Source organism: Lepidochelys olivacea, assembly GCF_965140295.1.
Source record: "Lepidochelys olivacea isolate rLepOli2 genome assembly, chromosome: 3".
NCBI lineage: Eukaryota > Metazoa > Chordata > Testudines > Cheloniidae > Lepidochelys > Lepidochelys olivacea.
This window is the reverse complement of record NC_140413.1, coordinates 116058655-116080447: the sequence shown is the minus strand read 5'-3', so window position 1 is coordinate 116080447 and position 21793 is coordinate 116058655. Positions and strand designations below refer to the sequence as shown.

The following is a 21793-nucleotide window of genomic DNA, read 5'->3' as shown; positions in this document are numbered from 1 at the left end:
AAAGCAGGACCAATCCCCAATTTTTGCCCCAGATCCCAAATGGCCCCCTCAAGGGTTGAACTCACAACCCTGGGTTTAGCAGGCCAATGCTCAAACCACTGAGCTATCCCTCCCCACAATACACCTTACTTAATACACCTTACTTCTAATCCTCACATTTCTATTTAATTAGACATAAATAACAAATGTATTACATTCATCAGTCACATCCTATGTATGGAAGAGCTTTTTTTCCAGGGACACGAATATGGGTAGAGGGAGCCTGAGGAGATGCGGTGAGGGGGTCAAAGCTACTGGAAAGATATTTTCAGAGCTGATTTTCCTCGGTATTTGTTGCTTTTTAATTTACTAGGGATTTTTTTCAGTTAATATCTCAAGCTCTAACAGCAGCTCTCTTTTGTTGTTCAGACACCATTAATATTTTTATCGACTTCTGCAAAAGCATGTACCAATAGAGTCATTGTACGAATCACAGTCTAAGAATCACTAGCATTATGGTGATTAGAACTGGGCCCAAACTAATAGGTGGAATAAAGTCTGCTTGCCCCCAAATTGTGAGGAAGTTTAGTTTGGCTCTTTGCAACTCTAAACTTTTTCTCTAAGAGGCCAAAATTGGAGCATCAGTTCCAAACTAACCTCAAGCTTTGGAGATATTTGGATTCAAACCCTATTTTGGGTCCATTTTTAACTCTGCCTCAGGATGCTATAGTATGAGATGTCATTTGGGGAATGTTGTGGTAAATACCCTTTAAGTTAAAAAGAAATAATTAACCTGTACAATCCATCAGTATATTTATGTAGCAACTATCACTGTAGTAACTAGATGGCAAACACAGAAAATTATACAAGAGGATACACTAGCTGCAACTACCATAAAAGCACAGTGACTCATTCTCAGCCCAAATGGGAAATATCAAAACAGCAGCAGCAAAATGCATGAGGATTGGGAGCAGATGATAAAGCAATTCAGAACAGCCATAATGCACTATATTATTTGTAAAGGATGCAAGAGCGGCCTAATATTAAACAAATATTACATGCATCTGTTTTGGTATTATTGTGGGGTTTGTTATATAATTACATGTGGTTAATTCAAGCAGGGGTTATTTGCATTTCCACAGGAGACAATAGCATCAGATGGTACTTAAAGGACAATATGATTGTCATTCACACTGAAGTTTTGACAGGTTTCAGAGTAACAGCCGTGTTAGTCTGTATTCGCAAAAAGAAAAGGAGTACTTGTGGCACCTTAGAGACTAACCAATTTATTTGAGCATGAGCTTTCGTGAGCTACAGCTCACTTCATCGGATGCATACCGTGGAAACTGCAGCAGACTTTATATACACACAGAGAATATGAAACAATACATCCTCCCACCCCACTGTCCAGCAGGGGTGGAGGACAGTGGGGTGGGAGGAGGTATTGTTTCATATTCTCTGTGTGTATATAAAGTCTGCTGCAGTTTCCACGGTATGCATCCGATGAAGTGAGCTGTAGCTCACGAAAGCTCATGCTCAAATAAATTGGTTAGTCTCTAAGGTGCCACAAGTACTCCTTTTCTTTTTATTGAAGTTTTGAACTCTCATCATGCTGGGTTCAACTGTCTAGCTCAGGGGTTCTCAAACTGGGGGTTGTGACCCCACAGGGGTCATGAGGTTATTACATGGGGGATCAAGCTGATCACAACGTGGGGGTCACAAGCTGCAAACCTCTACCCCAAACCATGTTTCACCTACAGCATTTACAATAGTGTTAAATATTTTAAAAAGTGTTTTTAATTCAGGAGAGAGGTCACACTCAGAGGCTTGCTGTGTGAAAGGGGTCACCAATACAAAAGTTTGAGAACCACTGGTCTAGCTGGTAACCCCAGGAGGGTGGGAACCAAGCAAGAAAAACTGAAACCCAGAACTTGGGGCAGATAAAAGGACAGCATCTGAAGACCAAGAGGGAGAGAGGAAGGCAGGGACTGCTGGGGAAAGGATTGGGGTCTTGGATAAGCTAGGTTTATCTGGGCCATAAGGTAAGAGACAGATGCATGTAGACTGTTCGGTTGTGTGAAAACCTCTCTCTCTTTTTATGCTTTGTTCCTACTATTGAGAACAAACAATACTCTGTTTAAAAAGATTGTTTCGGGTTATTGTATTCACCACTGGTCACAGCTCCCAAGGAGAAAACTTGCAGTGGTTGAACCCAGTCAGGTCTGCACAGGGTACATTAGCGCAGGGGACCAGTCAATAACAGGAGAATTGTGGAATTCCACCCTGAGAGAAGGGAAGGCCTGTCATCTGAAAGGGTGCACTCAGGGACTAGAGAGTGATCCATGGGACAGCTAGCCTGAACCATTATTCTCCTTGATACTAAAGGAAAGGAATTTTATAGAAAACCAATAAACGTCTTTACTGTAGTAAGAATTAATTCCTTCGTTACTGAAGTAAAGGCTATGCATATTTCTGATCTACACATGTGGCATTATGCCCCACTGCAGTTCTCAATAGCAACTGCCTCTTTCTTATAGCACTGTTCTGAAGATGCTAACATCCCACACAAAGGTTTGGATCAACTGTGGGCCATAACCTATGTGAATGCATTTTAATATCAGTTTAGGGGTTAAAAATGTCTCTTACTGCAGAATAGGCATCCATACCTCATTAGATATTATGGAGATGAGTGCTTTACAAATGCAAATAAATACATAATTAATCATTTGTTTAGCAATCATTTTTCACTCAGTGGTAGCATTATTTGGCACTGCCATATCAGTGTTTGCTCTGCTATACACTTAACTAATGGGAGAATAAAGCAAATGAGCATTGGACATGATCATTCCCCTCTATTTGGCATTGGTGAGGCCTCATCTGGAGGACTGTGTCCAGTTTTGGGGCCCACACTACAAGAAGGATGTGAAAAATTGGAAAGCGTCCAGCGGAGGGCAACAAAAATGGTTAGGGGGCTGGAGCACATGACTTATGAGGAGAGGCTGAGAAAACTGTGATTATTTAGTCTGCAGAAGAGAAGAATGAGGGGGGGATTTGACAGCTGTTTTCAGCTACCTGAAAGGGAGTTCAAAAGAGGATGGATCTAGGCTGTTCTCAGTGGCAGCAGATGCTAGAACAAGGAGAACAAGTAGTATCAAGTTGCAGTGGGGGAGGTTTAGGTTTAGGTTGGTTATTAGGAAAAACTTTTTCACTAGGAGGGTGGTGAAGCACTGGAATGGGTTACCTAGGGAGGTGGTGGAATCTCCTTCCTTAGACGTTTTTAAGGTCAGGCTTGACAAAGCCCTGGCTGGGATGATTTAGTTGGGGATTGGTCCTGCTTTGAGCAGGGGGTTGGACTAGATGACCTTCTGAGGCCCCTTCCAACCATTATATTCTATGATTCTAAGTCAATTTAATCAAATTTTGCAGTTTTATTAGAAAGGTCATATTTACTGTTCCATTGAGGTTGATGGAGTTTCAGCCCCCAGGGGTGAATTTGTCCTGAAGTGTGAAGGCAGCAAAACATCTTTTCTAGAAGACTTCATTCATCTTGATAAGGGGTGATATTTAATAGATCTGTAGGCTAACAGGTGGCAGAAATCTCTACCCTTCCTCACACCTCTTCTATGATAATTATAATAAAACTGGGATAGCTATTGTGTTCAAAACAGGACAACAGTTGACATAGTGGGCAGAGGGTGTAAGATACTCTTATCAATGGTTTCTGCTGGTGAATCATATTTATAGACCTCTGGGGGGTCCTTTTCTTCTTAATAAAGGACCACCACCACTATGGGATTTTATTTATAGTTTCAAGTTCTGATTTCAAATACACCTTACATAAAATCATGTCATCACCATAATATAAATAGAATATAAATACTCAAGATGATCCAAAACTCTAGATAGACCTTCTCCTGATTATTTTTAAACTTATTTGAATTGTGAAATTCCCTTGAAAAGTGTTCACTGTGGCTTGTAGAGACCCCAAATTCAAGTAAACAGAATTGAAAACTCTAAAAAGAATTGCAAGTCTGACACTTAAAATGCATGTTTATCTAGTTCTCCATAGCCTATAACTGCAATGTAATAACAAGCCTCAAAGTAGATCAATAAAGCAAAAAGTGGAAGAGAATTTAGTCATTTTCTGCATTTTATTAACTTTCTGCACGCTACTGCACTCAGCTCTGTTAAATAAGTGACTTGTTTACAGACTGTTTGTTGGAGGTTTGGTTTCCAGAGTGGAACACATCGCTGTCATTGGTCAATTGAAAATAAAAACTATACATAGATTTTTAAAAAAAAATGTTTTTGAAATGCAGCAGTGGATTTAGTTAGTGTTTATGTGCTTGCTCCCTTGGCAATAAATACAAATAGCATGTCATTAATTAAATGCTTTGAATCAAAGCTCTGTATCCACTCTGCTTCTATTTTTTCTAATAAACTGATGGTAAATTGGAGCAACAATATTTATGTTGTTTTGCTGTCCCTTTACTCAAGAGACAGAGTTATTAAGAGTGTGATGTCCTGAGGCATTTGACAGGTTTCAGAGTAGCAGCCGTGTTAGTCTGTATCCGCAAAAAGAAAAGGAGGACTTGGGGCACCTTAGAGACTAACACATTTATTTGAGCACAAGCTTTCGTGAGCTACAGCTCACTTCAAGTAGCTGTAGCTCACGAAAGCTCATGCTCAAATAAATGTGTTAGTCTCTAAGGTGCCACAAGTCCTCCTTCTATTTCTGAGACATTTGAAACCTTTTACGAGATGTGAGGGACCAGCTAAGCATCCTATAGTCCCTTTCTGATTTTATTCTATTGTGCTTAGCCTTTTATTACAGACTCATTGCTTTAGAATCTGAGTACCTGAAAGCACAACATGCACAGGAAACTCAATAAGAGACAGTTTTCAGATATGGTGGGACGTTTTCAAACCAAAGCCATAAAAGCTAAATAAGAATGGAAACTGTTCACCTGCACTCAGCTGATGAATGCAGCAGATATTTATGCTAGTCATCAAATTATTTGATTCAGCCATAGCTGGGAGTTAAGCAGGATACCCAACCAACGCCCTCTGCCATTGTTCAACAGAAGGGGGTGAAGAGAGACCTTTGTGGATCCCAGGAATAGACACAGAGAGCGAAGAAGGCCCAGAAGATGCTGGACATGCATTTGTCCTACACACACCAAATGGGACCAGCAAGCCACTGGGTTTCTCCCCAGCAGAACAAAAGTAGGCTGGTAGAAGAGTTGGGGTTTGCATAACAGTATTATGTACGGTTATCCATTTTTGAAGTAATGATGATAGGGTCTGGTACACTTACATGTAATTAAGAAATATTAATGCTAGGTTGCTGCCTTATTAATTAATTTCAAGATTATTGTTGTTTTCCTGGTAATTCTAGCAGCAAGACAGGAATTGAAAGGGAAAGACTGGCATTTAGGCCAGCAGCTTAAAAGGTTGCCCACTCCCTGGAATCAACTCCAGCTGGGGAGTGCTACTTCTGTGATCATGGATGGAGGTACTCTACAGCCAGACACCCATCCACAACCCTTCTATTGGTCTCTGGACCCTTTTGCTCTGCCCAGTCATCCTCTCCAACAAGAGACAGAAGGAACAAGGCTGTTGACCCTGCAGGTCACATGATGTCAGAGGCTAATATTCAGCTAAATTTAGGTACATACCTGGAGCTTAATACAGCACCACCAACATGGTAGAATCATAGGCTTAGATGACATAAACCAGTGGTCTGAATTCTCTCTTGCCATCTCTTGATGACTTGGGGGGAAAAGACCTCAGTGGCAGAGCATATTTGCACAGAAACACCTACTTTGCCAAGGTATGCAGCAGAATGTTTTGCCAAATTGTGGCTGTTTTGGGTTAAAATTAACTTAAGTCTTGGTTGCAGGGATTAAGAAAAGTTATTATCCTTACCGTATGACTAAAGGGCAGCAGAACTGTACTTAATATGCCCTAGTTGAGGGGCAAATAATTACCACCCAAGATACTGTGGTGCAGGTGTTTACTTACTGCTTGTATACTTTTCTATCATTGTTGCTGTGTTTTTCCTAATTGATGCTGTGTTCCCTCTCCTCTTAATAAAAAAAGTTTTGTTTTTTCTGTTATGCACAGACTTAGTGCTTGAGAGAGGGGAAGAATTTTGACTTAGAGTTGTACCAGAGTGGTATTTACTGTTCTTGAGCTGGTTCCGTTTTGTAATGTTACATTTCCCTCCCAAATGACAATGAGCTAGGGGTCAGATCTAACAAATTTCAGTCCTGTTCTAGTGACATCTTTAAGATCTATTTTCTTGGGCACCATCCAGACTAGCAATATCTGCCTTGTCCTGTGGAGAGCTAAGCATCTCCCCTTTTCAACAGCTGAAAGCATCTATTTCTAGCCAGGCCTGTTCATGAGATATAGTCCTAAAAACAGCACATCATTCAGAAGAACCATGTACATGTCATATGACTTTTTGTGAAGTGTGTCTATTTTTCTACTTCACAATAAGTATTAACTGAGCTCCTCTAAAGGGGTCAGCTATCACTTTAAAATTGCACTTATTGTACCAGTCTTTCCTATTATTTTAACCCTTATAGAGATATCTGTCTCATTCGTTACACTATCAACAGTGCAACAACAGAAACAGATTCTTGTTTGTACAATTGCTTCCTAACTTCCAAAAATAGCCTTCTTTGCTCTTAAAGTCCATTGCTATTGCTGCCCGGGGAGTGGCCAGGGAAATGGCTCATGGGAGCGATCCACCCAGGGAACGAGGATAGAGAAGAAAATGTTACCTGTCAATGCAGACCTCCTCTTCTCTGAATGTTTCCACTCAGTTCCTCCTCCTCTCCAATTAGCTAAAGGGAGGATCAGAAGTACTTTGGCTCTGCTCTCTATTTTGTAAATGTTTCTCTGCAATTTTCTTAGAAAAATATCAAACGTAGAGCAGATGGATTCTTGGAAGGCAGATATGGACTTTACATTGTATTTTCCCCAATAATATTCTGTATTTTCTTTCCTGAAGTAACAAATTATACTGCTACTGTGCAAAGACTTAAGGACTATTTTAAAATTTTATTCTGTTCTCTTGATTTTTTTGTCCAGTATAAGCACTGGTGGAAATCTAAGTTTAAATGAAGAGATAAATTCCTGCTCCCCGTACAGAGAAACTGTTTTATACATTTCCTAATGCCAAAGCACACAGAAAGATGATGTGCTTCAATGGAAACTTAAGCAGAATAGGGCTATTTCTGAGGCAATAAATATATCTTTTTCCTGTTCTATTTCATAGTTATACTATTATATATTAGTATTTATACTGAGCTGCTGCTTAAAAGCACAAAAAACAAAACCTTGTTTCTTGCAGATTGCTCAGTGCTAATCCTCTGGTTTGCACCAGTCCTGTTGGATCAAACTTTATAGAGCAAGGCTGCTCCAAAGGCATGCAACAATTGGATGATGCTAATAATGTGCTATGCAATATGGAATAAGCCTGTGGAACTTATCAGCACAGGAAATTATTGAGGAAAATACATTCACAAGCTTTTCTTTAAATAGTTTTGGTGGATTGTGACCCAATCCAGCACCCAGGTATTCACACCCTACACACTATTGTAATAATCTCGGTACAAAGTATTCCTTGTGAAGTATCATTTGAAAACTAATAACTCACTGATCATTAATAGTCTTGTTTATTAAGAGATCTGGATATATGTGGGAATTATGACTAATATGTATTTAAACACCAGGCATGTCAAGGGGAGTTAGGAAACAGGTCTGTATTAAACAAAGGAATGTGGGTTTACCTCAGTTTACATACAAGCAGTAATCAGTACTATCAAGACAGCAGAGGGAGGAGATTGCAGGAAACAGAACAATCTGCATTTTAGCAAACACTAGTGGGGAGAGGGGGAACAGCACTGAGTTTCCTTCACCATCAGACTCCATGTCACCTTCCTTACAGATTGAATAAACTTTACTTTGAGGGGTAACCTTCAAAACAATCCATTTCAAAGGTTCACTGGACTATAAAAGGAAGGGGCAGAAAATACCAAGTGATCTCTTTCACCTAAGATGACAAAGGAACCAGAACTTTGGGGCTTCTGGAGGAAATCCTGACCAGGGTGGGGAAATCAGCCACCAGCTTATCTTGCTGGAACACTATGGGTCAGAAAACCCATATGAACAAAGCCTGTACTTTGCTAAATTAAGTTTTAGACTTTGTGACAAAGCTCTGTCCTTGTCTCCATGGGTCCTGCGTTTCCTGGTGGATTTCGCTAGCCTGAGAGGCTCACTGTGACCCTCCACGTAAGCCTTCCCTCTCTAAAGACAAGGGTCACAGTCTACTGAGCCATTTTCATCATAAGCCAGCGAGGGAGATGAGGAGAAGCTATCCTCCCTTGCACAGTCTCTGTTGTCTCCCAGTCTCAGTGACTAATGGGGGTGGGGGCAAAGGGGGGGAGCCTGGGCCTGCCCTCTACTCCGGGCTCCAGCCCAGGGACCCAAATAGTATCAGCTATGGTAGCTGACCTTTTAGAAACGTGTCCAAATCAACCTAGCATTCTCCCTGCCTTCTGGAAGGTTCTTAATTGGCCACAGGTGTCTTAATTGACTTTAACTTATCCTGGTACCAGGGATTTGTTTAGCCTGGAGCTAATATATCTATCTCCCACTACTTTTCTATAGCCATCTGGCCTTGCTCCATCACAACTTTTAGATGCATGTTTTCACTTTTCATTGCTTGCAACCATTTCTAACTTTCTCCTTTATACTTGGTCACTTAAAATCCTTCTTTCTTGTTGTTAATCAACTTGTTTTACTATTAATCTCAATGAACTGCACTGTTGTTAAGTAAAAAGGAATGTTAACACCAGTCAATGTGACAAGCTGTTGGGTTTTGTCTGTTTAAAAGAGCAAACGGATCTCTGTATTCATCTGAATGTTGCAGGAGAGGGCTGGACACTGCAGAAAACACAGGTCTGGGAAAGTGTTGCAGTCACCTGTTAACATCAGCCAAGTTGGGTAAAGACAAGAGTGTGTCTGTGATAACAGCTGGCAGGCTGTTGTTTTCAAAGTAGTTGAATCAGAGCTGTACAGCACACAGAACATGGAGCGCGTGCTGTCTGTCTGTGTGACCTAGGCAGAGCGCCAAAACTAGCAGAAGCATTTTGGGGCACTCAGGTTTATAATGCAAGGTGTGACACCACCTTTCACTGGTCTGAACTGTTCACCAGAACATGACATGTATATTCTAATGTTAGTTGTGGTGACTAGAAGATTATAAGTTTGAGAGTCTGTTTCTCTTCTCATTCACTTTTTTCAGCTCTTTGTATCTTTCTTAAAACATTCCTTTGGGGTTGAAACATGGTTGTTTTCATGAATATAAGGAAAGCACTTGAATTTACAGTACATTAGCTAGGATAAGTTTTAAGAAGTGTCAATTCTCACGCTTCAGTGCATGAAATTAATGCCAGCCGAAATCAACAAGAAATTCCCCACTTCTATAGAATTGTATTGCACAAGTAGATAGTTGTTTTTCCATCTCCCTTTGAAGTATGTAGTAAGAGACACTAAGTTTCAGGATACTGGATTTGACAGGATACTGATCTGTTTTTCTATAGCATTCCTGGGTCGGACCCTCCAGTCCAGCCAAGATGAGCCCAGAACAAGAGAGTAAAGGTGTGTGAGGGGGACAGGGTTGGGCCTGCTTTAAACCACTTTTACAGCTCAGACCGTGGAACAAATTAGAACATCCAGTGAGCTGTTTTAATTATGCTGCTGCCCACAGTCCCCAAGGAGACATTTGGCAGTCACAGTTGGCTGAACCACCAGTCACAGCTACTGTCATCTAACATGCCTTCCACACCTGGGATAAAGAAGAAGATAGCATAGGAGATGCTGCAGCAGCTGTACCACCCAAGTATTCCCCTATACTGGGTAAGTCCTCAAGCGGTCAATTAAGACAGCTTTTGGATTGTTTGGCACAACCAGACTAGCACAAAGCAGAGCGAGGTCTAGCATATGGTTTTCCTCTACCGTGGAAAAGTAGTCTCCTCTGAAATGGCAAGTGGCAGCCGTTTAATTGCACATAGCACTAGTATACAACTGGCTGAAACTTCAGGGGAGAATTTTTAGTAAGCAGAAATAATAAACAAAATGGCTTCTGGTCAGGACACTGGATTCAGCATCCCTACCCTTGCCAAAAGCACAATGGACTCTTTAAGGACTACAAATGGCAAGTACCTTAGTTTTCTGCCTCCTTTGAAAGAAAGCACCTGCAGCAGGAGAGGAGGTTCTAACACCATACTAGCTCACCACTAAAAGTGCCATTTATTGAATCACCAACACCACTTCCAACAACACCTTTAGTGGCGTTCTTTAGCTGTCCCTCTTTCGATACAAACTAGGCCAGTCCTGCTTAGTTTATGAAATGCGATGGGATCTCAGAATCAGGTGGGATGGCTGGAGGCTAAAATGACTAAAAGTGGTAGAGATACATTCATTTAAATAAATAATAAGTAGACTAACCTGTCCAGTAATAGATTAGGTGCAAATAAGAGTTTTCCTGGATGTTCCATTGAACGCCAGACTAAGCCAATCATCAGTATCTCTAACCAGGCACATTCCAGTAGATGTACCTGATCATGGAGTGTTAAATCCACAAACCCTGAAAAAAATAAACAGGTTACAGGAGAACCATACTCTGTGTGAAAATAATAATTAAATATTTCTGTTAGTAAACCAAAGTATTTAGAAAATCAGACAACAGGATGTGTTAGAAGGCTTTGGGGTTGGGTTCTAGATGGTCTGAATTTAAAAAAAAAAAGTTAGTTCCTTGTTTTCATGTCTGACATAGCTACATATAGCAGTTACCATTTTTACCATGCATTTAGAAAATATGACAAATAAGCAAAACTGACTAATAGTATGCGATAATGGCTCTAATCACCAGAACCTGGAAAATTATGAACTTCATGGTAGAAAAAATGTTGTATGAGCTCTGGAGCAACTAAGCACCTTGTAAATGTTGAGTCTGTGCTTTTGCCTGACACAGTGCTACAAATATATTAGCAAGTACTTGTGAAAGCATAACTGCAGCTCCTGGATGCAACAATTTTCCTTTGTAGTAAGTTAATCCCTTCACCAGAGACATTGCAGTCTGTCTCTTACGACATGTTTGTGCAGCTCTTGGTGGGATGGAGACTGATATGAATGTGGCTTCTGAGTGCTACTTCAATACAAATAAATAAATAATAAAATACATAATAGAGAAAATGTCAGTAAGGAAATAAAAAAATAAATGGTAAAGAAAAAAAGCACATTGTCTGGGTAGTCGGGGATATACTAATGAGATACACAGCCTTTCAACTCCTATGGCCCTGATTTAGTTACACTGATGTAAAGCAGAATTAACTTCAATGTAGATATACTGGTGTAAAAACAGATTAGGCCCTATGTCACTGGTCGGAAGCAAAGTAGCTGCTTAGAGCAGTGTTTCTCAATGACCAGTCCGTGGACCGGCGCTGGTCCCCGAGATCTCCTTGGCACAGTTTAAAAAGGCAGCAAGCCAGTCCCTAGGAACAAAAAGGCTTAAAGAATGATCTTCTGCTTTGGTTGTCTGCCATTATCATCTGGTTGCCGAGTGAAATGAGTTGGTAAGAGTAATAGCTGTACACAGATGTTTATATCACAAAAACAAAACAATTGCACCCAATTATAATCATCACAGTAGATACACCCAAACTTTACTGAGTATGGAGACTGAATCATCTCACTCCTAGAAGTTGTCTCTTCTAGGACTGCAGTAAACTGGTAGGGCAGTGAGGAGAAGCATCCACTACTATTGCCCTTGCTGTACGTGTTCTGTGGCTAGAGGACTTCAGTTTCCAGGTCTGACAACTGGGCTCGTTTCATAAGCACTATATTCAGTCCAAAGGAAAAAATAACATATTGGTTGCATAATATAACCTACTAGATGAGACAAAACATATGCTGGAAGATATAAAGATATACAACAACATGAACTGAACAAAAAGAGACCATCTACAAAATAACATATCTATATATGCTTCATTAAAAGATTCGTAGATTCCAAGGCCAGAAGGAACTAGTGTGATCATCTAGTCTGATCTCCTGTATAACACAGGCCACAGAACTGCCCCAAAATAATTCCTAGAGCAGATCTTTCACAAAAACATCCAATCTTGATTTAAAAATTGCCAGTGATGGAGACTCCCCAACCTTGGTAAAACTTCCAGTGGTTAATTACCCTCACAGTTAAAAATGTGTGCCTTATTTCTAGTCTGAATTTGAAATTCCGGTCTGAATTTATAGAGAGATATTGATAATATACAAAATACATAGAAATTCTCTTGAAACAAATGTTATTTATCATTTTTATATAGTTCTCTCCAATACAATGTAACTCTGATCTGAACACTTGAACCATACTGCTGATCTTTACCACTGTGAAATATTTTTAAAGATTTTATAAATGATTCATACTTGCACATTAAGGCACACAGGTTACATGATAAACAGCCTTATTAACCACGTAAGTGTTCTTGGCTTTCAGATAATATTCTCAGTAGAAGTAAATGAATAATCTCTAAGTAATATACTGTATGTAGTCAGTAGCATAGAATTGGTTTCTCTCTCTCTTCACTACACTGAGATGTCTAAGAAACGAGCATTGTATTTAACTCCATGTTTCAAACTGTTTGTTGTGTTAAAACTGTGGTTTTGAATTAGTACATAAAATAAAGAGGAAAAACAACAACAGATATGGTTCATAGAAAATAAAAAATATGTTCACATCTTTCCCTCAAAGCACTGAACTGTGGATTTGTATGTAATGCTGTTGAGTGTTAAACAGGTCTGTTTGTGAGCTGCATCCTACTTAAATTGTTGGTGAACTTGATTATATACAGGTCCCTTTCAGATATGACAAACGGGCTGAAGTGGGCCAGCTCAGCCAGCTTGGTACGCTGCGCCTGTTTTGGAGGATGGAATCTTGGGTCTAAAAATCTAAGCTTTCGTTTTTTTAAAAAAGTACGTTTCTCCCGCTTTGAACATTCTCTTTGCAACCATCAACTGTGCACTGATACACTGATGTCTGCCTGAATTTGTAGACAGCCTAAAACAATAGAGCTGAAGCCTAAACATGAACATTGTTAACTATCACAGTTCTAATCAAAGCATGCAAGAACGAACACAGATAAAAATAACCTGATGTCACTGCATGCAGAGTATGCAAGGAAGAAGAAGAATGGGCAGACTATGAAAACTACCTAGTGTAAGTTGTGTGTCTCATTTTAGTGCCTCCGGCTGGTGGTACTTGGGTTGTAAGCAATAACTTGGAAGAGGACCACTACTTTTCTTTTCCAGTTTACCCCCCTGATTACCATTATTTCAAATTCCCATTCAGCATATTAAAAGCCAATTATATCGCTACCATTTCATGCTGTCCCACAATGGAATGCTTCTAAGAAAAAGAATTCTTAGACAATTTGAATTTTTTACAATTGTCCTAATCCACTACACTGTAAAACTGTGGTAGTTTTACAGGACTTTGATTGCCAGATTTTTGGCACTCCTGTAAAGCCAGAGCCATATTTCACATTTGGATTCAACCTAAAAGCAAAAACAAACAAAGCCACCACTTCCTTTTTGAAACTCAGCAGCGTAATAAGTTAAGTAACAACAATAGCATCTCACATAGCTCTTTTCATTCCAAACGTTCCCAAATCCTTTAATAAAACATAAGAAACAACTTCACCCACCTCAGAAATACAGCCATTGCTATTGTGGAACACAGTTATTGCTTAGGAACAGAGTAACTAGAAATGAGCAAATGTCATGGAACTTAAAGTTTTGTGAACTGTTTATTGGGTTTGCAAAATAGGAGTTGTAAGCCTTTTCTTCCTGTTATTTCCACTTATTTTATTCGATTTTTAAAAAAACCCAAACCACATGTTTTTCAAATGAAAGGGAGGCCTCTGCTAAGAGTTAGTGATAGAAAACAATGTCTCAATGCTAGACTGCCCTTTATAGAGTGTTTATTTTTTTTCCCCCATTAGAATTTCTTTTTCTCTGATCCATTTCTCACATGCTCTGTCTTTGTTTTTCACTCTGCCTATTTTCTGCTCGATTTTTAACCCTATTTATTCCACTGGCTGTGTTTTGCTCCCCCTTTGCTCCCCCATCCGCACGTCAGAGCAATAACATTCAATTTTGAACTGAATTTTGAAACCGAAAAAGGACAATTAGGAAAAAAGTTTGCTTATCCCTAGCAGCGAGTCTACATGACATTTAAAGACAGGAAGCAACAAAGCGCTTACTAAATAAAGCACTTTGCCAGATCTATAGATTGGGATACTGCATTACTTTTTTTCATTACCGGCACTCAAAATGTATGGCGTATATTTGTAAAATCCCATTTTTGGCTACATTAATGTTGTTGAAGTCTGACAGTGAAATTCTTCCAGATTCTAAATATCTCATTTTGGTGCTTTAAAAAACAAACAAACCAAAATAAAAAAAACCTCTCCACTGCTGACAAATTAATAATAAGCTATAAAATCAGCTCAGTTCTGACTGCAAATAGAGCTGTCACAGGCTCCAGTTGACACAGACACACATAGTCCATACGCTATCAAGTAGAAGGCAGCAGTATATGTCACATACACCAGCTGATATGTTATACCTTACACCAGAGAGCAGCAGGCAGAGCATGTTAAAGCAGCTGCAAAGCAATGGAGTGGAAGCAATACAATATTCCTTCACTGACAGACTGGAAAAAATGGAATAAGACTGTGGAATCAAAGTTTGCAGGTCCCACCATCTGAAAACCGACAGAGAGTAGCCCTACATGGTGGGAGGAAGTACATACCTCTGTAGACTCTCATAACCTTCTCTATTTAGCATTTGGAGCATTGCTACTGGAGGAAGTGTCACCATGAAAGTATTTCAAGGTAGTTGGGAAGGCACCCAACCATTTCAGTGGCTGCTGGGGTAGAATTTATTCCCAAGCTGACTTCATGGAAGATGCTTGTGCACAAAGTTGTTTTGTTTTGACACAGCACTATGTAGTGCCCAATTGGTTTTCATTTATTGTTACACGGATGCATTCACATTCATTTAAATTTGATTCAGAATAAGAGAAATAATGTGTTTGCTGAACTGCGAGTGCAAGAAACTCTTCCACTGTTCCAAATTCCTTGACAAAGGGCACTTGTCAGTGTGTTTAAGGGACAACAACCACTTGTATGTTGGAACACACATCTCCACTATCAGGCTTGCAGGTGAGTTTGTGCTTTTCTGTTGGAGCTTTTCTGATACCTGCATCTTGCTTATGAACAGTGAGGGTGTTTTAAACACAAATGTGAAGCAATCCAGCCAGGAGCTGGTTTTTAAGAGTCCAATCCACAAAACCAATGGATTCAGATTTCTTCAGCGTTTTATACAAAACCATGCTCCTATTCAAGCCAGTGGCAAAACTACAATCAGTTTCAACAGGGAAGGATCAGACCCTATACATTCATTATAAGATACTATTGACTTGCTTTACATCATTTGTATGTACAGCCCCCTCAAGGTCTGACATACAACATGTTATCTAGAACATCTTTCTCCATTACTGCTTGGTGGAGGGGGTTGCAGAAAAGGGTATTAAACTTTCAAAAGATCTGCATAATTACAACGCAGAAGGAGCTTTCATTTATTTACTTATTTTACTTTTAAGGGGTCAGTGGAGGAATTTTTCCAGTGTGGCCTATGGAAAAGCTAAATTAGATAATACCTTAGAGAAATCGTGGACGAGTTATCGTCACTAAGTACAAGAGGTTTAGACTTGAAAGCATATGGGTGCTCTTCAAACCTAAATGCCCTCCACAGAAGGCCTTAAAAGTAGTGTGATAAGATTATAAGATTCCATATTTTTTTCAGCTATCTTTCACTTCTTCTGAAGATTGTGGAGAGTCTGCTATTTGGGGAATAAAGAAGGGGGAAAATGAACGAAAGCCATACAAACAAGGCTCTCGGTCTACATATGCAAAAACAATCCCATTCATTGCTTTCGCACCACAAGGAGGATCATTACAGTGAACTTCTACCATTTCTTAAAAAACAGACAAAGGCTCAGCAGATTAAACGTATAAACGTTCTCTCTCAGTAGGAAACAATACTAATAAGTCATCCTCAGTTTATACTCTGATGCAAATATATCTGATTTTCTTAATTTTTATATCATGGATCATCACCACGGTCTCTAAGGTACAGATGTTAGTTTAAAAAATTGCAAGTGTGTGACACCTGCCACATTAACATAAATATCCTGAAGACTCATACTCCAGTGGGGGAGAGAAAAAGGCAAAGCAAAGCAAAGCAAAGCAAAAAACACAATCACATACGAAGTTTCAAGCAGACCTTAAAAAGACCAGCCTTTAGCCTCATCCCTCAGTTCACACAAGATCACGTTAACGGTCTTGTGAGTTCTTGTTAAAAGAAATACATTATTTGCAGTTCTTATTTTTTCTCTTCCATAACTTATCCAGTAATGCTGAAGGTCAAACTTTATTCCTATCCCCAGGATCCATCAATCCATCTTCTAGAACATATCACTCTGGCTCTTAATTCAACACAGTGTTATTTTTTGGGGGGGTCAAGAACAGATATAGACAAAGTGATTTGAATAAAGTAAGAATCTAAACCTTTGCCCAAAACCTGAACCAAAACTTTGGTCTTCTTTTTTCCCTTCTAATTAATGTTTCTATTTTTTATGGCCCCTGCCTTTCCAGGCTCTAGCCAGGCCAAGAACTGCTAAAAATTTCACAATACACTATTTCTAGCACAACGAAAATGGGAAATACGACAAATATTTTCAGAAACCCTACTCTTCTGAGATTTTCAGCCCGTTTTGCATTCCTAAAGAGTTTTGGATTGTTCAAGTCCTTAGGCAGGAGGAGCGAACAGTGTGTGCAACTTAGGTAAGTAATCACAAAGGAACTATTTTGGAATCTTCTGGCCAGTTTTCCCTCATCTCCCAACACAGTTTGTAGCAGAGGGTGCACTAAAACTACACTTGCCTGCAATACTCCCTGAATAGGCCATTACACCATCAGGGAACACCAAATTGCAGTATGCTCCAGCTCTAGCAGAATGCCAGCCAGGGATTCCTCCAGAGTAGTTTACCACTTAGGGTAGCTTTTTGGCCTCTTTGCCAAACCACAGCAAGGCAAAGAACTAGTATTAGACCAAAGGTGTATATCTGAGCAGAACCAAATATCCAACCCCTTTGGGTTTTCCACTCACTAGCCAAGAAGTTTTTCCCTCACTAGGATTCCAACATTAATATCAAAAGTAAATAAACATCCGTCAACGGCTTCCAACTTCACTGGATTCTAGAACTGTAATTCCTTGGGCATTGGTGTTCACTAATAACTCCTGGGAAAATGTCAGAAGCAGCAACATTTCTGGTGAGTGAAGGGAACAAAGTACTGGGGAGTCAACCTTTCTAATGATAGATAAACCCTCTGTTGCTCTGGCTGAGATGAAGTATGTTGTCCCACCATATCCCAACCTGCTCCGCCTAAGGCCAGGAAGTAAAAGGAAGTACATAAATTGTCCTCAGTCTGTAGGCTGCCTCAGTTACTGGTGTGAAATAAGGCAAACAGGCAACTTTTCATATGTAAATTAGACTGCAATGGGCATAATTTCTAATGATCAAAGAGCCATTCAGTGGGCCATAAAAAAAAAGAAAAGAAAAGCAATTAGGAAAAAATTATTTAAAATAATCTTTGTATCCTTTTTATCATCTGCTGCTTGACTGCTGGACATTGTCCCTTGCTTATTGCTGCTCCAGGCCATAATCCATATGAAAATATTGCATCAAATCTTCCCCAAATTAATGACATATGACAGTTCAGATTTCATCTATCATCTGCTGTATCAAACCAAATTCTCCTTTCTTTGAGGATCCATGCAAGACATGGGATTTTTATACAAAAGACAAAAATTCTTGATTTTGTTCCCTTTGTATAGAACTTTCTAACGAGCCCAATATGAAATACTTAAAACAACCTGTGTTCATCTTCACTATACTAACATAAACACTTAAAAAACCCCCAACAAACAACAACAACAAAAAAACCAGGAAATTCAACGGTAAAGCTGCCCCTCTATCCAAAGCCCATCGCACTGTGCCCAAGCTACGCAACAGGACCTGCTGAGACAACTTAATATAGAATTTCCTGGCTTTTGTCTATAAGGTCTTCAAATCGACAACAAGAGGTCTCTTATAATCCATACACTGTAGAAGACATTACCATCCAGGGACTTCAGAGAAATCTGAGATATGGTCAATTTTTCACATACTTTGGTATTCATTATAACAAACTATTGTTATTTGCAGCATTGAAAGTTTTGAAAAACAGCATTACACATGAACAGAAGCTGCTTTCTACTCGTTTAACAGTTATTCAACCCTTCAAAATCAGGTACAAAAGGCATCCATCTACATTGGGAACAAAGCTCTATGGAAATGAGGCAGATACACAATGGTGGAGGGAGGAGGGGGAAGATGGTTATGAGGTAACATCCCTTAACGAGTAGCTACCATAGCCCCAGCACACACATGAAGAAATGGTGAGATTATATAGACTAAAATAGATCTAGTTAGATGAATCCGACATCCTGGGAAGAACTACTCTCACAGCAAGCCCCTCTCTCAGGAAAAAGTGAGCAAAAGTAAAAATAGCATTGATTTCTATTAAACACTGGTCCACATTGAAGGATTCACATAGCACAAGCACCAGTGAGGGGACCAACTTCAGCAAGGCAAGTAAACCAGCTGTGCCAGCAATGGCCCAGGAACCATGGAGACAGAGGAGTGATGCTTGCCTGGGGGTAGGAACAATCAGAAACCTCACCACCTTCCACTCAAGTGTAAGGCACGTTTCTTTGACCTTGCCTTCTGTAACATACATACGTAAGAGCCTACATATTTTAAAAAAATAAATAAATCCTACCAAAACAGGACGTGCCTCAGCACACCTTTCTCCTTCTGGGGAGAGGCTGAGAACAAGAACAGAAGTTTTTTAATGCATTACTGGAAGGTGCTCAGATAGTCCCTTGATGAGCATGGTATAAGAATCTATTCAGAACAGAACAGAAACAAAACCAGCTTCAGTTCTTAAAAGGAGATGTGCCAGGAGAAGATACGCTCCAATCGCTTTAGATAATTTTGATTTTTACACATTGCTTTCCCCCTCATGTTGTATATTCTCTACCATGAATTGCAAGTGCCTTGAGGAAGAGAGAGTTTTCCTGTAAATGTTGTACAGCATCAAATACACTGTCAGCACTCAAATACATACAGAATAATTATTATTATTGAAGGTCAATGGTGGCTTTGAAGTTATCAACAGTGGTCTTCTTAGCGTACGCTCAATGTGCCTCAGGTGGCACATGACTAGGATTAATCACCAAATTTGGTCTGCTGGTTGGATCATTAGCTTCCCCGGCCCAGTCACTGTTGGGGAGTGCAATGTGAACACTGATCCATGCGCCACAATCAATGGTGGTAGGGAGATACTGAAAGTGCAGACTCAGATTCTAAGACAAGGGTGAGGCTAAAGAAATGGCTTATTTTTACTCACTTTATCTCAAAATGTTGGGGATGAAAGGGCTGTTTTGTTTCTGGGGCCTCCATCCTAGAAACATTTATGCATGTGCATTACTTTGATTGTCCCTCTAGAATTCAGTGGGACAACACACAGACCTGATCCTGACCCACTGAAGTCAATGGAAGTTTTATCATTGACTTCAATGGTGGCAGGATCTGCCCCACAATGCATAAAGTTAAGCATACACTTAAGTGTTTAATGCCTCAATCTGCAATGATGGTTAGTAACTTAGCATTTATACTGTGCTTCTCATTTTCAAACTACTTTCTAGTAACTGACTAATTAAAGAGCTGATCCTGCAAAGACTTACGCATATGCTTAACTCTCTGCATGGGTGTAGTCTCATACTCAGGTACATAAAGTTAAGCCTGTGTATGATTGTGACCAAAAAGCCCAATTCTCTTGCAGCAGCAATTTTCCCATTGACTTCAATGGGAATAGGATCGGGCCCTTGATCTTTCTATATATTCTGTTCTTTATGTAGGATTTAAAAAAAAAAAAAAGTTTCGTGTTTTTCATTGGAGGGGGGGAGAAATATCTCTGCAGGTCACCATGAGGCTAAGTGTGAACCATAACTTAATTTCCTGGCTTTTGTCAGCATGTTTCACAATGTTTAATTTGACTGAAATGTACTTTCATTTGGCAATGCATTCATTTTGTTAACAAAAGAATATTCCAGAAAGTGCATTAACATGACCATCTTGTACAAATATATTAAGGCTTTCCATCAGGGCAACATCATAAAAATACTTAGCACTCACACAGCACTTTATATTTTCAAAGGGCATTAAATATTATTAACTGCATTTTACCGATGGAGCACAGACAGGTTAAGTGCTCTGTGCAGGGCTGCAAAACGAGTCAGTGGCAGACCAGGATTAGGATTTAGACATGTCTGGCTCCCAGGTACCAGACTCCAATCCTCTAAAATCTTCAAACTGTAGAACTGTCTTTGAAATCTAGTTCACCTTCACTCTGGTCTTTGTGAATCAATTAAAGGAACAAATAAAGTCAAGAGAAACCAAACTGTTCCTAAAGACCAGATGAAAGCTTCACCATATGAGAACTGGGAGTAACTGATTTTAAAATGTGAGCAGAAAGTCCTGGCTGGAATGAAATAAAGGCACACAGATTATTCTGTACAACACCTTCATTAATATGGGCAAAGTAACTGAGAATCATTGACCCAACTTCCCCCTCCACCCCAAAGAAAATCTTTTGGAGTATTTATAAGGTAACTCCCTTCTCTTCATTTGTCAGTATAATAATGCCTGCATCTGTAAATTTTTACTCCATGCATCTGAAGAAGTGGGTTTTTTACCCACGAAAGCTTATGCCCAAATAAATTTGTTAGTCTTTAAGGTGCCACTGGACTCCACCAGACTCCTCGTTGTTTTTGTGGATACAGACTAACACTGATACCCTTCTGATATGTAAATTGGTTATTTTTAAAGATTATTTGTTAGTAAAGGCTGACAACTTGCCAGTAAGAGTTTGTTATAACTGTATTTATAAAGGTAAAAGGAATTGCTATATTTTGCCTCTAACAACAATTATCTTGATATAACAAAGATCAGTAAAATGATGTTCAGTCAAATATAACGATATTTTGCCTGCCTCTGCTGGTCTGCCTCTGCTGTGTCCCTAATCTAGTTGTCCAGGACTCATGCTAGGTTTTGATGAATGTATCACCTTCTTTCCTCTATTTATTCTTTCTTTCCCTTTAAGGTTGTCCATTTTCCTTAGGAAATTCAGATTTACAATCCAAATGGATAAGGCCTTGGTTGCCCACAATGCAACACAAGCCTGATGCTTCTCCACTGAAGTCAACAAAAACAAACAGCCAATGGCAAAACTCACACTGGCTTCAGTGGTACAGGAGCAGCTCTCCTTTCTCCTCCCTGGATGCTTGGTACTGTACAATTACTCCAGGTTTCAGTCCAGTTGCAGGGAGCCTTTGTTTTATTGATTAGTAGATGTTTGGTACAGCTACAAGTGGGTTCAGGTGCTTCACTGAGAATTCAATGTGTTTTATCATTTAATTAGATCAGAGGTTCTCAAACTGTGGTCCGTGAGCTCCATTCAGGTGGTCCGCGGATAGTTCCCTCTAAGGTGAGTGCCTGGGCAGCCGCGCA

General features: G+C 39.7%; 1 protein-coding gene across 2 annotated transcripts in view; it reads right to left on the bottom strand.

The window, feature by feature from the left end:
* The window catches only part of ESR1 (estrogen receptor 1), a 285291-nt gene that overhangs the window by 26019 nt on the left and 237479 nt on the right, over window positions 1-21793 (bottom strand). For both annotated transcript variants that reach the window (XM_084623937.1, XM_084623936.1), the window contains exon 6: window positions 10504-10642. In XM_084623937.1, the coding sequence (XP_084480063.1) occupies window positions 10504-10642 (139 nt within the window). The remainder of the gene's footprint in view (window positions 1-10503; window positions 10643-21793) is intronic.